The sequence below is a fragment of the Gallinula chloropus genome (assembly GCF_964237585.1).
Source record: "Gallinula chloropus genome assembly, chromosome: 10".
NCBI lineage: Eukaryota > Metazoa > Chordata > Aves > Gruiformes > Rallidae > Gallinula > Gallinula chloropus.
In genome coordinates, this window is record NC_140095.1 from 15799852 (window position 1) to 15816390 (window position 16539).

Below are 16539 nucleotides of genomic sequence, written 5' to 3' on the forward strand. Positions count from 1 at the left end.
GAAACGTTTCTGTTTGCTTTTTATTTCGTGTGCAACTGGCACCATTGGCAGCCCCACGGCAAGAACAGCAACTTCTTTTTTTTGCTGCTTGCAGTGCCCCAGCCTGTCCGTGCAGCACTCCATCCTTTCTGGTTCACCTTTGAGAATGCAATTTGTTGTTTACAGTTCCCAGGGCCGTGCGTGTGTCTTGAGAGGGAGTGCGTGTGAGTGTCAGCATCAGTCATACTTTTCTAGTGGGGCTGTCTTGAGAGGTATTTTCGATCCTGCCGCTTTGCCTTTCAGAGCACATGCTTTCACTTGGGGCTGCTAAAGCTGCACTGCAGCACCCAGCTGTTCTCTGTCTCAAGCAGTTTTGCATAGAGTTAAGCAGAGAAGGGCATGGGTGAGTAGTTGTGTTCCTCTTATTCTGCATTCCAACTCTGCTGTTGAATCACAGAAAGAGAGATGACACAGAGATGTAGGTTAAATACACACAAAAAGGAAGACGAGCTAAGCTGGGATTGTGTCTCCTGCAGTCCAGCCAGTCGTGATTGTGGTTTTGTCCTTTGGTGCTTTCCTACTCAGTCTTCTGGCTGCTATCACCCTCTCTCCTCCTTTGGATTTAGTGCAGAAACTGAACATCCGGAACCATGACTACTCACGTCACGCTAGAGGATGCCTTGTCCAACGTGGACTTACTGGAGGAGCTGCCTCTTCCAGACCAGCAGCCATGCATCGAACCGCCTCCATCCTCCATCATGTACCAGGTACCTTCAGCTCCTGGCGGCAGCGGGGCTGGGAGGGTTGTTCCGGTAGCTCGTGCAAAGCACTGGGGCACGTGGTGCCTGTGAGAACTAGCTGAAAGTACCCTGGGTTCACCATGTTTAAGAAAATGTTCAGAAGAAATCTAGCCACAGATCTGTTCCCAAGGCTCTAAAAGGAAAGTGCTGGAGGTTGGTCAAAGGGGTCTTTAAGGCTGAGCAAGACATGGGGAAGTTAAAGAATGAGGACCGGAGTGCATGAACGGGTAAGAAGCAGGAGATAAGATTTGTGATAACAGCAGAAAGTTCTCAGTGAAGTTCTATTATGCACATAGTTCTGTGCTTCCTTTTTATGGTACTGCATAAGTAGGTCAGAATCAAAGTTCTGCCTGACTTTGGCCAGCCTGTGCTGCTCACACAGCTGGAGCCGCTGATCTGGGGAGCCAATGGCATGTGAGGGCAGTCACTGCAATCGCTTCTCTGCCTTGAATGATCACCGATTTAGCTGCAGCTGCACTGAACAAGCAGGCTTGGCATGAGCCCAGCACGCAGCTCAAACCTGCCTTTGAATCCACAGAGGGATGCCTCGGCTGCCTGGCCACCACACCACACCCTGCCCTACAGCACACACCCAGGGTTAAATATAGAATGGGATCACTTTCTCCGTCCTGCCACTGCTGAATTCATGACTTACCCATGACAGTGTATAAATACACCCAAACAGTGATTGCCCTACGCAGGGTCTGAAATTACAGTATCTCTTACAGCAGGTCAGGCCACGGGCTGGTTCAGTAGCTCAGTATCTATACGGGTTATCAGGCCCAAAGGCAGTTATGGGCTGTTCACATTTCAACTCACCCTGGAAAATCATCAAATCATCTTTGCTTATCTCTTCTTTAAATCACTTTTTTACTCTCTGCTAGCTTGTGTCCTGTGAGGGGCTCAGGGTCTGGCCTTATGGCACAGCCTCCTTTCAGGGCCATGCTGTGTGCACACCACTGGGGCTAAAAAAACCCCCTCATCTAAACTGGGTCTAGAGGTATTGACCAAGCCTCACCATACCTGGTTTGTATGTAGCCCTCTCCCTAGCTAACCAGAAATGCATATGCAGCCTCAGCTTTTCCTGCTGCATGTGATGTCCTGGAGGCACTAAGAAGAGCAGCCCCATGGCCATGTGTCTGTGCTCCCAGCTTTTCTACTCAGGAAATCAGTTACTGCGTTGAGCACAGTCGCTGCAATGCTAATGTCATTGCAAGGAGCATTTTTGAGCACCTGGGACTTCTGTAGGCTCTGCTCTCCAGCCAGCCTTCACAGAGAGTTACCCAAGCATGAGAGTGGCACTCAGCACAGAGAGGCTGAGGACCTGCTTTTTCATCCACTTTCTTTCCCCACTGTCCTAACCCAAAGCAGTAGCTCAGCTTCCAAAACAACAGTTCATCCCAAAGCATCTGTTTGCTGGTTCTGATAGAGCATCTGGATGAGTGCTGACTTTCATATGTATGTTTTCCAGTCATCTCACTCCCTGCCCTTTCTGTGTGTTTATTCTTTGTGATTCCTGCTGACAGGATGTGGTCTTTCCCTAGCAGACAGGGCATAAATAGAAATTAGTGAGGCTGCATCTGTCTTTGAGCTCCCAAGCTAAAATCCTTAGCATAATTTTTTTTGCTCTCTGGTGTGGCCACAATTCCCTGTAACTCATCCCCACCTGGTTTGGCTAGATTTTTGTAAGGCTTTGCCAGCCTTGGCTGCAAACATTTTCACATATATAATCTGGAGGATTTCCTCTAATGAACACACATGCTTCCAAGCATCTCAGGCTGCATGTATGAATCTACTTCAGACTTAGAGGTGCAGCACCTCAAATTGTTCATATCCTGCTCCCATGCCCCAAGAGACCTACTGATTTTGCTGTTTGCCAACACATCCCATGCTGGACCATACCAGGTGAGCAAATGACTAGCTGTATTTTAATCCCTATCTCTCCATTTCACCCTTAGGCTAATTTTGACACAAACTTTGAAGACAGAAACGCCTTTGTGACCGGCATTGCCAGGTACATCGAGCAGGCAACGGTGCACTCCAGCATGGTGAGTCCCCCAGGCACTGCCCCAGTGATGCTGAGCCTTTGATGCATGCCCTGCCCCAACAACACCTCTCTGTGTTTCAGAATGAAATGCTGGAAGAAGGCCATGAGTATGCTGTGATGCTTTACACGTGGAGGAGCTGCTCACGAGCCATCCCCCAGGTACTCAATCTCTTCCCAGGCAGGGATGTTCCCAGAGCAGGTGTTTTTTAATTCAGCATGGGTTAGTTTGGACTAGTAACAGAAGAACAAAAAAGCAGAGAAGATTGAAGCAGACAGAAAGGTTGAAAAGAGAGACCACTGACTCTTCAAACTGTCCTCTCCCCACCAAAGTCTCAACCACTGGCCTCAGTATCTGGGAGCCATTTCAGAAGCAGATCTGGGCTGCTGGGCTAGCAAAGGGTGCTCTGCACTCTGATGTGTATGAAAGCTCTGTCCCTGACATCTCCTAGCAATGCCTCTCAGCTCAGCCACACTCACCACAAGCTGACTGCCTTATATACATTTCCTGGTTTCACGAGCCTCTCCCTTGATCCCCAAAGCAGTCGCACCCAAAGTTATTTCATCTTGGCAGGACCAGCTTGTTTGTCCTATGGCTGCTAACAGGACTTAGCTGAGCTTAGCCCTGGTCCAGCGTGGCACTTGGGATGGTGCTGGGTTTTGTCATTTGGGTCTTTAACCACTTCTCTGTCAGGAGAATGGGTAGCCTTTGCGTTAATTAAAGAGGTGTGGTTACTTCCTTCCTGGTGCACCTCTCGAATATTTTTCACTCTCATGTTGTGGGGAGATGGAGTTTGCTTTAAGCAAAGGCAGTTAGGTTTTGGAAGCTGAAAATAAAATCGTCAGATGTAGTTTATATCACACTTTCCTGACATTGTCGTATGGCACGATACCATTACATGGTATCAGGAACTTCTGCTTCAATTAAAAATTGCCCCAGTGCCAAGTGGGACTCTTGCATTGTATGAAGAAGGGAGCTCAGGCAGCCCGGGATGAAAACAGCAAGTCCTCTTGAGATGTGGCAGACTCTGGCTCTCCCTGACTTGCACAGAGCAGATTAGGCAGCTAGGGTAGGTTTCAGCATCCCAGACAGATGCCCAGACTCGAGGGTGTGCTCCCATGGGAGACCCAGAATTGTAGGTGTTGTGCGAGGATGCATGAAGGAGCAATTCAATACACCAGAAACAGATCCCCAAGTGCCTTTTTTTGCTGCTGATACACCTGAAGGTCCTGACCTACCCCTGCCCCCCCCTCATTTAATCATTCTCCTCCTTCACTGTTCTGCTTCAGCTGTTTTCTAGTCCTTCTCTCTTCAACCTGACTTTTGGTGCCTTCAGCCTGCAAATACCTACAGACATGAGTAAGGTTCCCTGCATGACCCACTGATCATGACTCAGGCTCAAGCTCAGAGCTTGTCTTCTGCAGTGTGAACACGTGCTGGATCACCACAAAAACCTCCAACTGACAGTGTGTTGGGGTGGGTGCAGTGCATCTCCATTAACCCTGCAGATAAAAGGGTTTGCAGTGCTCCCATGGAGCCAGGAAAAAATATTTCCACATGGTTGACAGTGCCCATGTTTGTAATTCCCCTGGAAAGGTCAAACCTCAGTTCCCCTCGGGTTATACTCTGCTGATGGTCCCGTGAGACCCAGCCATGGAGATTGCTGCTGCTGATTGGACATTTGCTTATCTCCCATTTATATTTGATGCTTTGCTGCTCTTGCCTCTCCTGGCTACACTAACAGAAGGCAGGCTGTGGCTGAGCTGATGGCAAGATGGTGCTACAGATAATCTGTTCTGGCATTTTAATAGCCTCCCATCCCAGTCGCCCCGTGACATTTGTGCCTCTCCAAGTGCAGCTTGTGGGGTCCCTGCGCTCTGCCCCATCCTCCCCACTGGAGCTCCAGGCAGTGCTGCCTGTGACAGAGGAGCAGACACCACCACAGCAGAGGGTTCATTTACAGATTCACCAGATATGATCTTGCAGTGACCCCTGCCCTTTGCCATGGGGCACATGGCTGTGGCTGGGGGTGGTGTCCTATTGTCAGCCCCCTAGTCACATACACCTCCCTGTGCTACATCAGAGACTCGTGGTTTTACAGGTGAAGAACCTGCACCCAAAGGTGCACCACTCCTCCCTACTGCCTACTGCATGTCATGGCCATCAGTATTGCCTGACTGCAGCACGAACCACCAGGGCAGGGACATTAGATTCCCTGCTACAGAGGGCAAAGCTACATTTGTACCTTCCCACCCCATGGATCAGCTGCTGAGCTACTAATTTTGCACCAGAGCTGTCAGCTCCATCACAGCCTTGTGTCAGCAGCAACTGGAAACAACCAGGGAGGAAAGCAGGATGCCTTGGGCAGTTGAGGTTTTCCCTAAAAGTTTGGTGATGACTCCAAGTAACTGTTTGGAAATGAGATGGATAGCAACTGAGTAAGTCCTTAAATTTAGCTTTCTAGGATTCCAATGAAGGTGACTCACTTCACTGCTGCTTGACACATACAAGACCAGTGAGTTTTAACGCATTGGCAGCAGAACCAAAGTTATCCCAGCGAGGCTATAGCAGAGCTGTAGCCTGGAGCCTTGTGTGTCCATGGGACTTTGCAACACAGAGTCTTAGATAACCTTATGATATAACATTCCCATGTCCAGGCTCCTTATTGCACATGTTCTACCCCAGACAAATGCATTAGAAGATTTTTAATTCTCAGAGTCAGGATTGTGCCTGTTTATAATGCATGGAGAGAACTTCACATCTGAGAAATGGCCCCTTTTGCTGTCACCTGTTGCCTTGAGAACAAGCTCCCTCCTGGGTCACTCTGTTGCCCTCAGAAGGGGACAGGATTCCCTGTGAAACAAGCAGAAGATGGTGGCCGTTGCAGTCCACAGCTGTGTTAAACTCTGATGCTACAAGGATGATTTGCCTTTGCAATGCAGGTAAAATGTAACGAGCAACCGAACAGAGTGGAGATTTATGAGAAGACAGTGGAAGTCCTGGAGCCAGAAGTCACCAAGCTTATGAAGTTCATGTATTTTCAGGTAAGTGGTCAAAGAAGGGGGCAGAAATAATTTCTGACTTCAGTGTTAACTTATCCTAAGCAGGGCTGTGCTATCCTTGCCTACCTGGCCAGCCTGGAGATTCCCACAGCCCCCTGATAGGTCTCTTCCTTGCAGCTACCAGCAGATACCTGAGACCTGTCCAAAGCAAAGTCTGTGCCATGTGTCTTGTTCAGCTGTGAAATCTTGTACACAGATTGGGAATGAGCACACCTCAGCCCTGAAGTACATGGTATGCGGAGCTGATGGGTGCTACAAGCTCCTGTATTTCCAGGAGTGGTGGATGTGAAGAGCTGTTCTCCACCAGCACAGCTCTGTGTTCTGCTTTCCTCTCTGAAGCAAAGCCAGGAGGAGCTGAGGGCCGGTGTTGCAGCTCATGCCTGGGGTGGGATGAAGCTGTGTTGCTGCGCACCCTCCTGCTTTGTCAGCAGGAGCAAGGATGTGCTCACAGCCCCCTAAACTCGGAGGTCTGCTGGCAAAGGGCACCAGAGATTAAGTTTAGCAGTCGCTGCACTTTCAGGCACTTCAGAAAATAATGTGCTTAGATCCTGACAGAACAATAACCACATGGCAAACAGAGCTGCTGTGGGTTCCAGGGACCTCTTCCCATCTCCACTTGCATTTACTACTAGTGGCAGCGGGGTTTCACTGGTGTCTTTAGGTTTTATGTCCTATGAGGTCCTTATGCCCCACCTAAAAAACTGAAGCCTGACTTTACAGAACATGCATCACATAGTGCAGGGACAAATTGAGGGTTTGGCCCCTCGCCTCCCCTCCAGCATCAAGGACGTTTGTCTGCACTGGTTTGTAACGCTGCTTCATTTCATGGCGACAGCTTTTCCCCAGCACAAAAATGCTGTTGTTAAAGGAAGGAGATGGTGGGTGGGCAGAGTAGAGTCCCATCGGTGGCATGGAAACTGCACACAGGCTGCTGGGATGACCCTGTCCTGCTGCCTTCCAGCGCAAGGCCATTGAGCGGTTCTGCAGCGAGGTGAAGCGCTTGTGCCACGCTGAGCGGAGGAAGGACTTCGTCTCTGAGGCCTATCTCCTCACGCTGGGCAAGTTCATCAATATGTTTGCTGTCCTGGATGAGCTGAAGAACATGAAGTGCAGCGTCAAAAATGACCACTCTGCCTACAAAAGGTGAGAGGGGGCGAAGTGGCAGCATCAGTACGGGACTGTGCCTGGTCTGCAAGGGAGCACCAGGTCTGCCCAGCAGCAAGCTCTGTTGGACCTTGGGAGGCTGGGGGCTGGGTTTCTACACTGTTGCAAGCTCTGTTTATGAGCTTAAGGGAATCTCAGCCTCAGTGTGTTTTGGTTCTGTCTTGGTAAAATGAGGAAAGAGCAGAGCTGCACTGCAGAGGGGCTCCAAGGCTGCTGCATTGCAGCTGCAGGTGAAATGGGGGACATGGGTAGGGAAAATCTCACGTTGGGTGAGTGATCTTTGGTGATGTTGGATTTCTTCCTTCCAGAGCTGCCCAGTTTCTGCGGAAAATGGCAGATCCTCAGTCCATCCAGGAGTCCCAGAACCTCTCCATGTTCCTGGCAAACCACAACCGCATCACACAGGCAGGTCCCTTTCCTCTGAACCATCTTTTCTGTGGGTAGAGAGGCAATGATCTCACCAGGGCTGAGAGTGCTTCAGACGACTGTGGTGATAACTGCCTTGCTTTTTGGGTCATTGTGACCGACCCTGAGGATTTTGGGTGAGGCTCTACAATTCTATCAGTATCTCCCCTCATGGGTCATCCTGCATGGCTTTGAAGATCTCTTTATGTCAAGACAAGGCTGAAGGTCAAAAAGGGATTTCTGCCAGAAACTTCCCTTTTTCCCCCAGCAAATCCATCCAGTCAATCTCAGCAACTGCATGGGAACTGCAGATCAGACCCAGGACCCTCCACACTCCACAGGCTTTATAGCTTGGGCTCATTAGGTAAAATACTGACAGAGACAGGAGAGTTAGAAAGTCAGTGCCTGAGGCATCTTTCTTTACCTCTTGCTGTCTGACATCACTGTTATGATCAGTCTGAAGGGGAGCCCTGTCCTGCACCAGGAAGGTTGTTTCATACAGGCAATACCATGAGGTCAATCCTCTGCCTGTAACTTAAAAGCACACAGGCAAGGCCTGAATGAAAACCATTCTGCTGTTAATCCTTCAAGTATGTTTCTCCCTTGGTTCCTGCTGTTCTCTGCCTGTGTGGATAATGTGGCCCATGTTGACGTTTCAGTGTCTGCACCAACAACTAGAGGTTATCCCTGGCTACGAGGAATTGCTGGCTGATATTGTCAATATCTGTGTGGATTACTATGAAAACAAGATGTATCTCACTCCCAGTGAAAAACACATGCTCCTAAAGGTGAGATCTGTCAGTGCTTGAATAGCTTCTTTTTTCAGCAGAATTAAATTCCCTTCTGGGAAAATGTTTTTCTTAGTTTTCCTTATTTTTTTCTCCCTTGGGTTTCATGCATCCCTTTTCTGCAGGACCAGCACCCCCTGGACAGGGGTTGCTATGAGATGGAAGGCTCTAGCAAAGCTGCCTTCCTTCTTTCTTGTTTCCTTTCTGATCCTCTGTCAGCTCTTCTTTATAGCTAAAAGGGGTTTTTCTGTTGTACATGGATGTATAGTTGACCTGGGTAAATGTACAGGACATGCCAAAATTACCACCATTTTTGCAAACTGAATTTTCTTCTTGATGCCCGTTCCCAGCAATAATTCCCTGCAGATGGCAAATTCTTCCAGGTTTGGTTCCCTGACTCTGAAGAGCCCTCAAGATGAACGCGCCAAAATATCTGCTTGTTTTGTGTATTTGTCCTCACTGTAAGTCAGTTATTACAGTGATTGCAGTCACTATTACCTTAAGAACGTCATTACCACGTTATGAGTCAGCCAAGGTTCTTTGAAGAATAATGTGGGTAGTTTGAATATCTGTAATGATTTGTATTGAATTAAAGGGAAAAACCAATTCAGGAGAATATTGTAGATGTTTTCAATTCTTCTCTGGGAGCAGATGTTCGCCTTTGGGTGGAGAAGACTTTTGGGTTGTTGTTATGTGGGATGGAGATGGAACAAATTACCAGAGTGAGCGTCATGTTTTCTCACAGAAAACAGAATCTGTCCATCATGTGTCCTCTGCCTGCCACATACACCCTTTGCAAATGTGTGCACATTTTATACAGTCTTCTCATGAGTGTCAGGTGTACAGAAGCCTGAAATGGTCTTTCCTTACGCTCAGTGATGGAGAACTGTCTTTTGACTTGCACTGCTGACTTCACCCTACTGAAACCTAGCCTTTCCATCTTTTCCAGGTGATGGGGTTTGGCCTGTATCTCATGGATGGGAATGTCAGCAACATTTACAAGTTGGATGCCAAGAAGAGGATCAACCTTAGCAAAATAGACAAATTCTTCAAGGTCAGTGACCTGTCTGTGTGAGGCTGGAGTTTATTGCAGACCAATGAATTAGCCACCCATGTGCTGCAGGTGCTGCCAGCAAAAAACAAACCACAGGAATCACTTACAGGTCCAAAAAACCCAAATGCCTGAGGAATTACTTGGATTGAAGGATCAGGGATGGGATTGCTGTGAACATGCCTGGGGTGAGATGAGCGATGCCAGCCCTCGGTACCAGCAAGGCTCAGGATGTGTGAGCGGTGCCCTGGGCTGGCTCTGCTTCTGTGCTGCTGGTGCTGGAATCGGGGAGCTGGTGGGAGCCAAGGGCTCTGCACGCTCTTGCTGGGCAGCTGCCTGCTGGTGCAGCTCTGCCTGTCTCCTGCTGAGGAGCGAAGGATGGGGATGGCACAAGAGATAGCTTGTGTGGGTGAGGGAAGGGTGTGCCAGACTGATGTTGCTTCTATCTCTTTGCACATTTCTCAGGCAGGTTTGCAGTCTCCTGAGGAGCACTGTCATTTCAGGCCACTGGCAAACCTGGCTGGTTTGCTGGCATCAGTGTGGGTGATGGTTGCACCCTCCTTTCCCTTGGCGAGTGTCAGGGGACACACAGCTGGCCAGCCAATGTGTGATCTTAGTTTGCAGTCTTAGTTTTGATCTTAGTTTGCAGTCTTAGTTTGTGTACACACCATGCACTTCGTAGAACAGAAAAAGCTTCTTGTGTTGGATGGGACCTGGAGGTGCTCAGTGAGTTCCTTGAAGAACTGGTGGTTTGATGAACAGTGTTGGTCTTATCTGAGGTCTGGGTTTTGGGGAAAGGCCCGTGAGAACTGGATGCTCCCAGTGACAGGGTGTGAAGCAGTTGTGCAGCCTCCCTCTGCCCATGCATGTGTGGGCTGGTCCTCAGCTGGGTAGCAGGCTGCATTGCCTTGGGGCCAGCAGGAGGACAGTAGAATAACTTCCCAAATGGAGCAATTTGGGTTTTCTTAAACCTGCTTAGCTGAGCAGTCTTCTGGAGATGGAAAGATTAGTTTTTGCTCTACATCAGTGAAAATGAGAGGAGGAGGATTTCTGGGGGTGCACAGGCCTCTTCTTCCCCATCACTTTTTCAGCATAGCATCTTCTCCCTGCTGCTTTACCTGAAGAGCTGCTGAGGAACCTGAAAGACAAGGTTGATGGTGGTGGCAGGGTATAGGATGCCTCCCTGCTTATCCCCCAACTTCTAGTTTATCAATGATGTGCTGGGTCTGTGCAGGGGGATGGGATGGGCAAGCCCAGAGAGCTGGTTTCATGAAAGATCCATGTACCGGCTGCTGCATCCTCACCCTGACCGAGTGGGGACCTATTTGTCCCAGTTTGTGTCATCTTCTGGAAACAGCTCTGAGAGTGGGGTTCCAAGTCCCACTTAGGAAACTATGGACAGATGCCACACCTCATGGACAGGGTGATAATAAGGTGGGTAAATACACTCCTCACTGGGGGGAATGCTGAGGACACCATCCGTTGGAGTTGTCTGAGTTTTCCCTGGCTCAGCTTTGCTAATCCAACTGAATCTGAGTTTAAATCAAGCCCGCAGTGTAATCCAAGGAGTTTGGCCATCTTGGTGCTTCAGACAGATTTGTTGTTCATTGCAAAATGCTATCGGCCATCAGAGAGTCAGGTAAAATATCTGTTGCATGGAATAACTTTCCCTTTCCAGCTTTTATTCCATTTGCACTTCTCTAAGGTCTTCTGTGGTCTCACCTAATCAGTTAAGTACTCCTCCAGACTATCAGATCTCAATAAGAAAAGGCCAGCTACTCCTCTACTACATCTGTTTATTGCCTTCTGATTAAATTTCTAGTGGATAGATCAGGAATCTGCGTCGTGAAAATGAACTACCCCTTCATTTAAAGCTGTTAGAAAGCACCACTGAGAATCCCTAATGACACCATTGCACATCCACCACAGAAACCAGCCTGAGAGGAGAAGCATGTGATAATAGGACAGGGAATTTGCCACCATCTTCCCTGAATTTTGGGGCAAGGCTTTTGTAGCTGGTTGAACTTGAAGCTTCATATTTTATTGAAGAGCTGTTGGTAGCTCCTGGTTGAATTTTTTGTTTCTGCAGCTGAAAGCTTAGTGACATGGGGACCTGTCTGAGCTTGAGGTACATTCAGTGTGCTTTGAATCTGCTTCCCAACTAAATCTCCCTGAGATGTAAAGGGTGAGCTAAGCCACGCTGTGTTGCAAGCTGTGTCTTTCTCTTCGTGGAGAAGTTTTAAGGCACATCAGCAGCCCCTGCTCAGGAATACACATCTCTCTCATTGTTGTAGAAAGAACCATTCCTCTGGCCAGGTACAGCACTAAACCATTCTGGCAATAACCAGCCTGGCATCAGCGAGCCCTCAGCTCCAGAGCACTCGCAGGGGGTGATTTTCCTCACACAAAATGCCATGTGGCCATTTTCAGTCACTTCCTAGGAATGCAATGACCCTGGGTCCAGGTTTGCACCGTGCTTTACACAGCCTGACACTTGCCATAGCTTCAGAGAAGCAGGATGCCGTTTCATAGTCCCTTGCATCGCGCTGGGACCACGGGCTCTCTCTCTACCGTGTTTCAACCATCTTTTGTTTTCTTTTCCAGCAGCTGCAGGTGGTTCCTTTATTCGGCGATATGCAGATAGAACTGGCCAGATACATTAAGACCAGTGCTCACTATGAGGAGAACAAATCCAAGTGAGTGCCTGCCATAATGTCTCTTGGCTTCTGTGTGTGTCCTGAAAGCCATGGGAGCTGCAACTCTCCGGCGTGCGTGAGGTCTGTGCACGGGTACCTGTGTGTGTCCCTGTGAGGTGTGAGTCCCGGCGTGCCAGCTCTGTGTGCACGTGTGTACCTCCCTGTCCCTGCATGGGAAGATGATGTCCTCGCCGGCCCCTTGAGTGCGTGCCTGTGCAGCCAGCTCCGAACCTACACATAACCGCGCCCCTGTGTGCAGGCAGGGCAGTGGGCATGGCTGTACGCCTGCTCCTGCTAGCGAGGGCTGGGAGGGTGCTTGGTGGCGAGGCAGGAGGAAGGAAGGGCGGCTGGCGTGCCGATCGGGCGGTCGCTGAGTGCTTGCGAGGTGTGCGCGCCCGGAGGTGTGTGAGTGCGAGCAGCGTGTCCCCGCTCTGGAGAGATTTTAATCCACCTTTTCCATCCCAGGGACAAAATCCTCCAGAGTGTGAACACAGCAGCAGATCTCTCTGCAGTAGCCAGGGCATCTCCATTAGCTCAGGCAGGTTTTGTGAAGAAGCAGCAGGAATGAGGGTTGAACCAGGGGCTCAGGGGCACTGGGAATGAGTTAATATTGTGGGAGGAGGGCAGAAATGGAGTCTTTACAGGAGTGCTCAGGGGTGTAAATCACAGCTTCCCAGCCTGGGTGCACAGGCAGTTTGCTGCTCCCATCAGCTAGATTCACAGGCGTTGTTTCAGATCGCACCAGGTGGGTGCAGGGCCCTGCTTGTCTTTGTAGCTTTGCATCACGCTGAGTTATTGCTAGAAGAATCGGTGTTAGATATGGATATCCTTGGAACAACATTTCCAACCACGTGTAAGCAAAGCCTCTCTGAGCTGTGTCTGGCAGTAATCACTGGTGGCAGCCTGGGACCGTACCGCATGGAAGTCAGCTTTCTCCAGCATCTGCGAGCAGCAGCCTAGCTGAGCTGTCTCTTCGGCAGGACAGGAACTAACGTGCAGGCTCATCTCTCCACTTCTGTTTGCTCATCCCCTTCCACCCTGGAGGGTCCAGCTTCTCTGCACACCATGTGGCTCACTCAGGAATGGCCCTCCCCTGCCCTCCGAAAGGCTGGTTGAAAAGTGCCGATTAATCGTTCAGGAGAAATTTGAGAACAACATGGCAAAATTTCCCAAGGAAAAGGTTTTCAATTAAAAATTGGGAAAAAAAAAAAGAAGAAAAATTAAAATTCTACAAAATGTAAATTTAAGAAAAGATTTTCTAAAACTCAATTTCAATTCTAAACTTTATCCCATACCGTTTGGAAAGCACATTTCAACGAAACATGTGTCAGCTGCATTCATTTTCTCATCTCAAACCCAAGGTAGCTCATGGGCTGTTTACCTGTGCACAATTTTAATGTCTGTCTTGAAATCTGTCTGCCAGGTCTGTGTGCTGTACCTTACTAACTGATGTTTCCTCCTCACTCACTTGCTTTCCCAGCAAATTGCATGGGATTCCCAACACTAACTCTGCCAAGATGTTTTCATATAATCCCTGTTTCTTACTAATACTGGTTTTTGTCACTTTTCTTCCCTCCGTGTCTCCATGAAAGTGGAATTAATTGGTCGTTTTTCCTGCATGGCGCTTTGTTTCTGCACTGTGGACTAGGTTGTGTGTGGCAGGGGGGCTGGTGCAGCCCTGGCCACTCCTGCTAACCTGCCGATTGTCCGGTGGGCAGCACAGGACATTGGAACGGGTAAGAGTCGGGGGGACTGTGGGAGGATGGATTTCACAAGGGATGACATGACCCAGTACTTCCAGGACCTGCTACCATCACAACTATTGGCAACAAGTGCCTTGCAGTTAACTGTGGGAATATGTCTTCACGTCTGTGTCCGTATCAGAGGCAGGTTTCTCACCTTCCTTTTGTACAGCCAACCTAGATTGGAGAATATGACTATTTTATATATACATATAAGATACATATGTATCTTTTTTTATATGTATATATCTCTATACATAAGATGGACAGTTATTTAGGGGGTAAAAGGCAAGATCTGAACATTTACCCTGTGATGACAGAGCAAGACGTGAGAGTCTCACAGACTTGCTTGCACAAAGCGTTTTGGTGGAGTCACTCTGATTCCACATCTGTGGCAAATACAGAACAGGGAAAAAGGAAATGTTAAATGAAAGAGACCCGATCTGCACCATTACTTGGTATGATTGTGCCTTTGGAAGGGGAGCGCTGCCTTCTCTTACAGCCCCATTACACTGTTACATGGTACATGTGGCTCATCTAGTTCATTTAGTAATGTTCCGCTCGTCATTTACACTCAAGAGTTGTTCTCTGAACAGGTAGTGTGAGCCAGAACCAAAAAACAGAGTGGGAGGGATATTTCCTTGCTGACCCCTTGCAGGGTCTTTCCTTTCAGGAGAAGGCAGCATGACCCAGCCCTTTCAGACCTGGAGGGATGACCGCTAAGGGTATGAGTACCCTCAGGGTTAGCAGAGAAAGGATGCATATGATACCAGTGCTCCACTGTTCATCTTCCCTGAAAGCTTGTCCAGTGGTGGCCTGGGAAATATTCACCACTGCCCTTGGGGGTGGGTGAGCCCAATATGGAGAGCAGCCTTCAGGGTGAATGGAATAGAGATGTTCAGGCTGAAAGATGAGGCAGGAAATCCCATTGTGTGGGATCACCTGTGGAAGACCTCACAGCCCCAGGGAACATGAGAGAGCAGACATGGTCTGACATTTGCCCTGAAGGTGGCATGTCTTGAGCATATTGAGCACAAAGCGTTGTCCTGGGGGATGTCTGAGTCAAACCCCATGTCCTGGTCCTTGAAACTGTTGCTTTTTTGCCCAGGTGGACATGCACTCAGAGCAGCATAAGTCCCCAGTACAACATCTGTGAGCAGATGGTCCAGATCCGAGACGACCACATCCGCTTCATCTCCGAGCTCGCTCGCTACAGCAACAGTGAGGTAAGCTCAGCAGGTAGTTGTTGTAATCAGGCTCGTTAGATAGATGAAGCTGGGAGAGGACAAATGTGGCAGGAGTATGGTCTGACAACAACATACAGTGAGGAAGGAAGGTCACAAGTGAAAAAATCCCACTTCTCTATACAGCAGTAAAAGTCATGAAAGGTCCCTGCAGGTGCAAAATCACGTGCCCGGGACCATCCACTGCAAAAACTTCTGTTCTTTGGCCACAAATTGGTTTAAATAAGAAGTAGAAAAATTTTTGCAACTAAAGGTTTATTGTCAGCCAGGTGACATATCACCCATGTCTTGCAAACGGGTCTTTTCTGTTACACAGAGGTGTTGGTCAGGGCTTCAGAATAAGTTCAGGACAGCACCACTGTTCTTTTCATTACTGAATGGCAGAGCCCTCTCAGATGTGATTGTGACCGATTTGCAAATGTCTGATCCCCATTCATCACTGTCAGTTTAATGAATTGCTAATGAATTGCTAGCATTCTCAGCCCTTTTCTTTTTGCCTTTGATGAGTGCTTATGCAAGGTTTAAATCAGGAAAGGACTAGCAAGGATTGCAGTGGTGTTAGGCCATTGCAAAGGCATGGGAAAGTGGAAGGAAAACTGTTATTTACTCTGAGATCACAAGTCAGACTCATTTTTCTGTAGGAAATAAATTGACTGCCTGGGTAAAAAGGGTCTCACCAAGTTACACCCCTGTTCTGAGGGACAGTGTATGCTCTGCGTAATTTTACCTTGATCATAAGGTCACATCACAGGGAATTCATTTCAGTTGGGATCTGTGGCTGCTGTTTGGCTCCGCAGCAAGTTGCTGAATGTAGCATTGACATGGTGTGATCTTCTCCAGGTAGTCACTGGCTCGGGACTGGACAGCCAGAAATCAGATGAAGAGTACAGGGAGCTCTTTGATCTCGCTTTACGGGGACTGCAGCTGCTGTCCAAGTGGAGTGCCCACGTCATGGAAGTGGTGAGTGTGTAACATCCTCTTGTTCCCAGCTGAGTGGGAATGTTATGTAACAGACTGTGGAAAGGTGAGCTTACTGTCATGCCACCTGACTTTAAGCCATTAACAAACACATTAAAATCAGGCAACTAATGACTCAGAACACCCTCTGTAACAAAAGGAGAAAGAGAGTTTGATCATCTCACCCTGGACCTGAACTGCCCTTTGCAGGTGCTGGGGTCCCCCCACCAGTGTTAGAGCGGGTCTGGGTGACTCTTCTAATCTGAACTCCTCAATTAAGTACTGAAAGCTGGTTGAGATGAGTCTGGGTCCCGGGCGACTAAAACTGTAATTCAAATCATCATGGAAATTCTTAATGTGGAAAATTTCAACTGTATCTCAGCACAAGTCCATGGATGTCAAAAGCACAATATGACTGGCAGCCTCCCAAATAAACAAACTCAGTATTCATGAGTGATAATAAATCCAGTAAGAAGCACAGATTCTCCCAAAGGAATGTCAAACAACTGTAGCAATGTACAGGCAGTGTTTTCCCGCCATGGGATCCTCTTCAGTCTTTCCAGCCTTGCTTCTTACTCATTGCAATGTTGTCTCTTTCCATCTTCT

The 16539-nt window shown here is 48.5% G+C and overlaps 1 protein-coding gene across 2 annotated transcripts in view; it reads left to right on the top strand.

Annotated features, from left to right (window-relative positions):
- Positions 1–629: 629 nt before the first annotated feature.
- CYFIP2 (cytoplasmic FMR1 interacting protein 2) overlaps positions 630–16539 on the top strand; it is a gene marked incomplete at both ends in the record, with an annotated part of 42969 nt that continues 27059 nt past the window's right edge. The window contains 11 exons of one of the 2 annotated variants that reach the window (XM_084268852.1): positions 630–746; positions 2738–2827; positions 2908–2985; positions 5767–5868; positions 6848–7029; positions 7359–7455; positions 8115–8243; positions 9193–9297; positions 11899–11990; positions 14841–14958; positions 15817–15936. In XM_084268852.1, the coding sequence (XP_084124978.1) occupies positions 630–746; positions 2738–2827; positions 2908–2985; positions 5767–5868; positions 6848–7029; positions 7359–7455; positions 8115–8243; positions 9193–9297; positions 11899–11990; positions 14841–14958; positions 15817–15936 (1230 nt within the window). The remainder of the gene's footprint in view (positions 747–2737; positions 2828–2907; positions 2986–5766; positions 5869–6847; positions 7030–7358; positions 7456–8114; positions 8244–9192; positions 9298–11898; positions 11991–14840; positions 14959–15816; positions 15937–16539) is intronic. The other variant, XM_084268853.1, reaches the window with a different exon arrangement.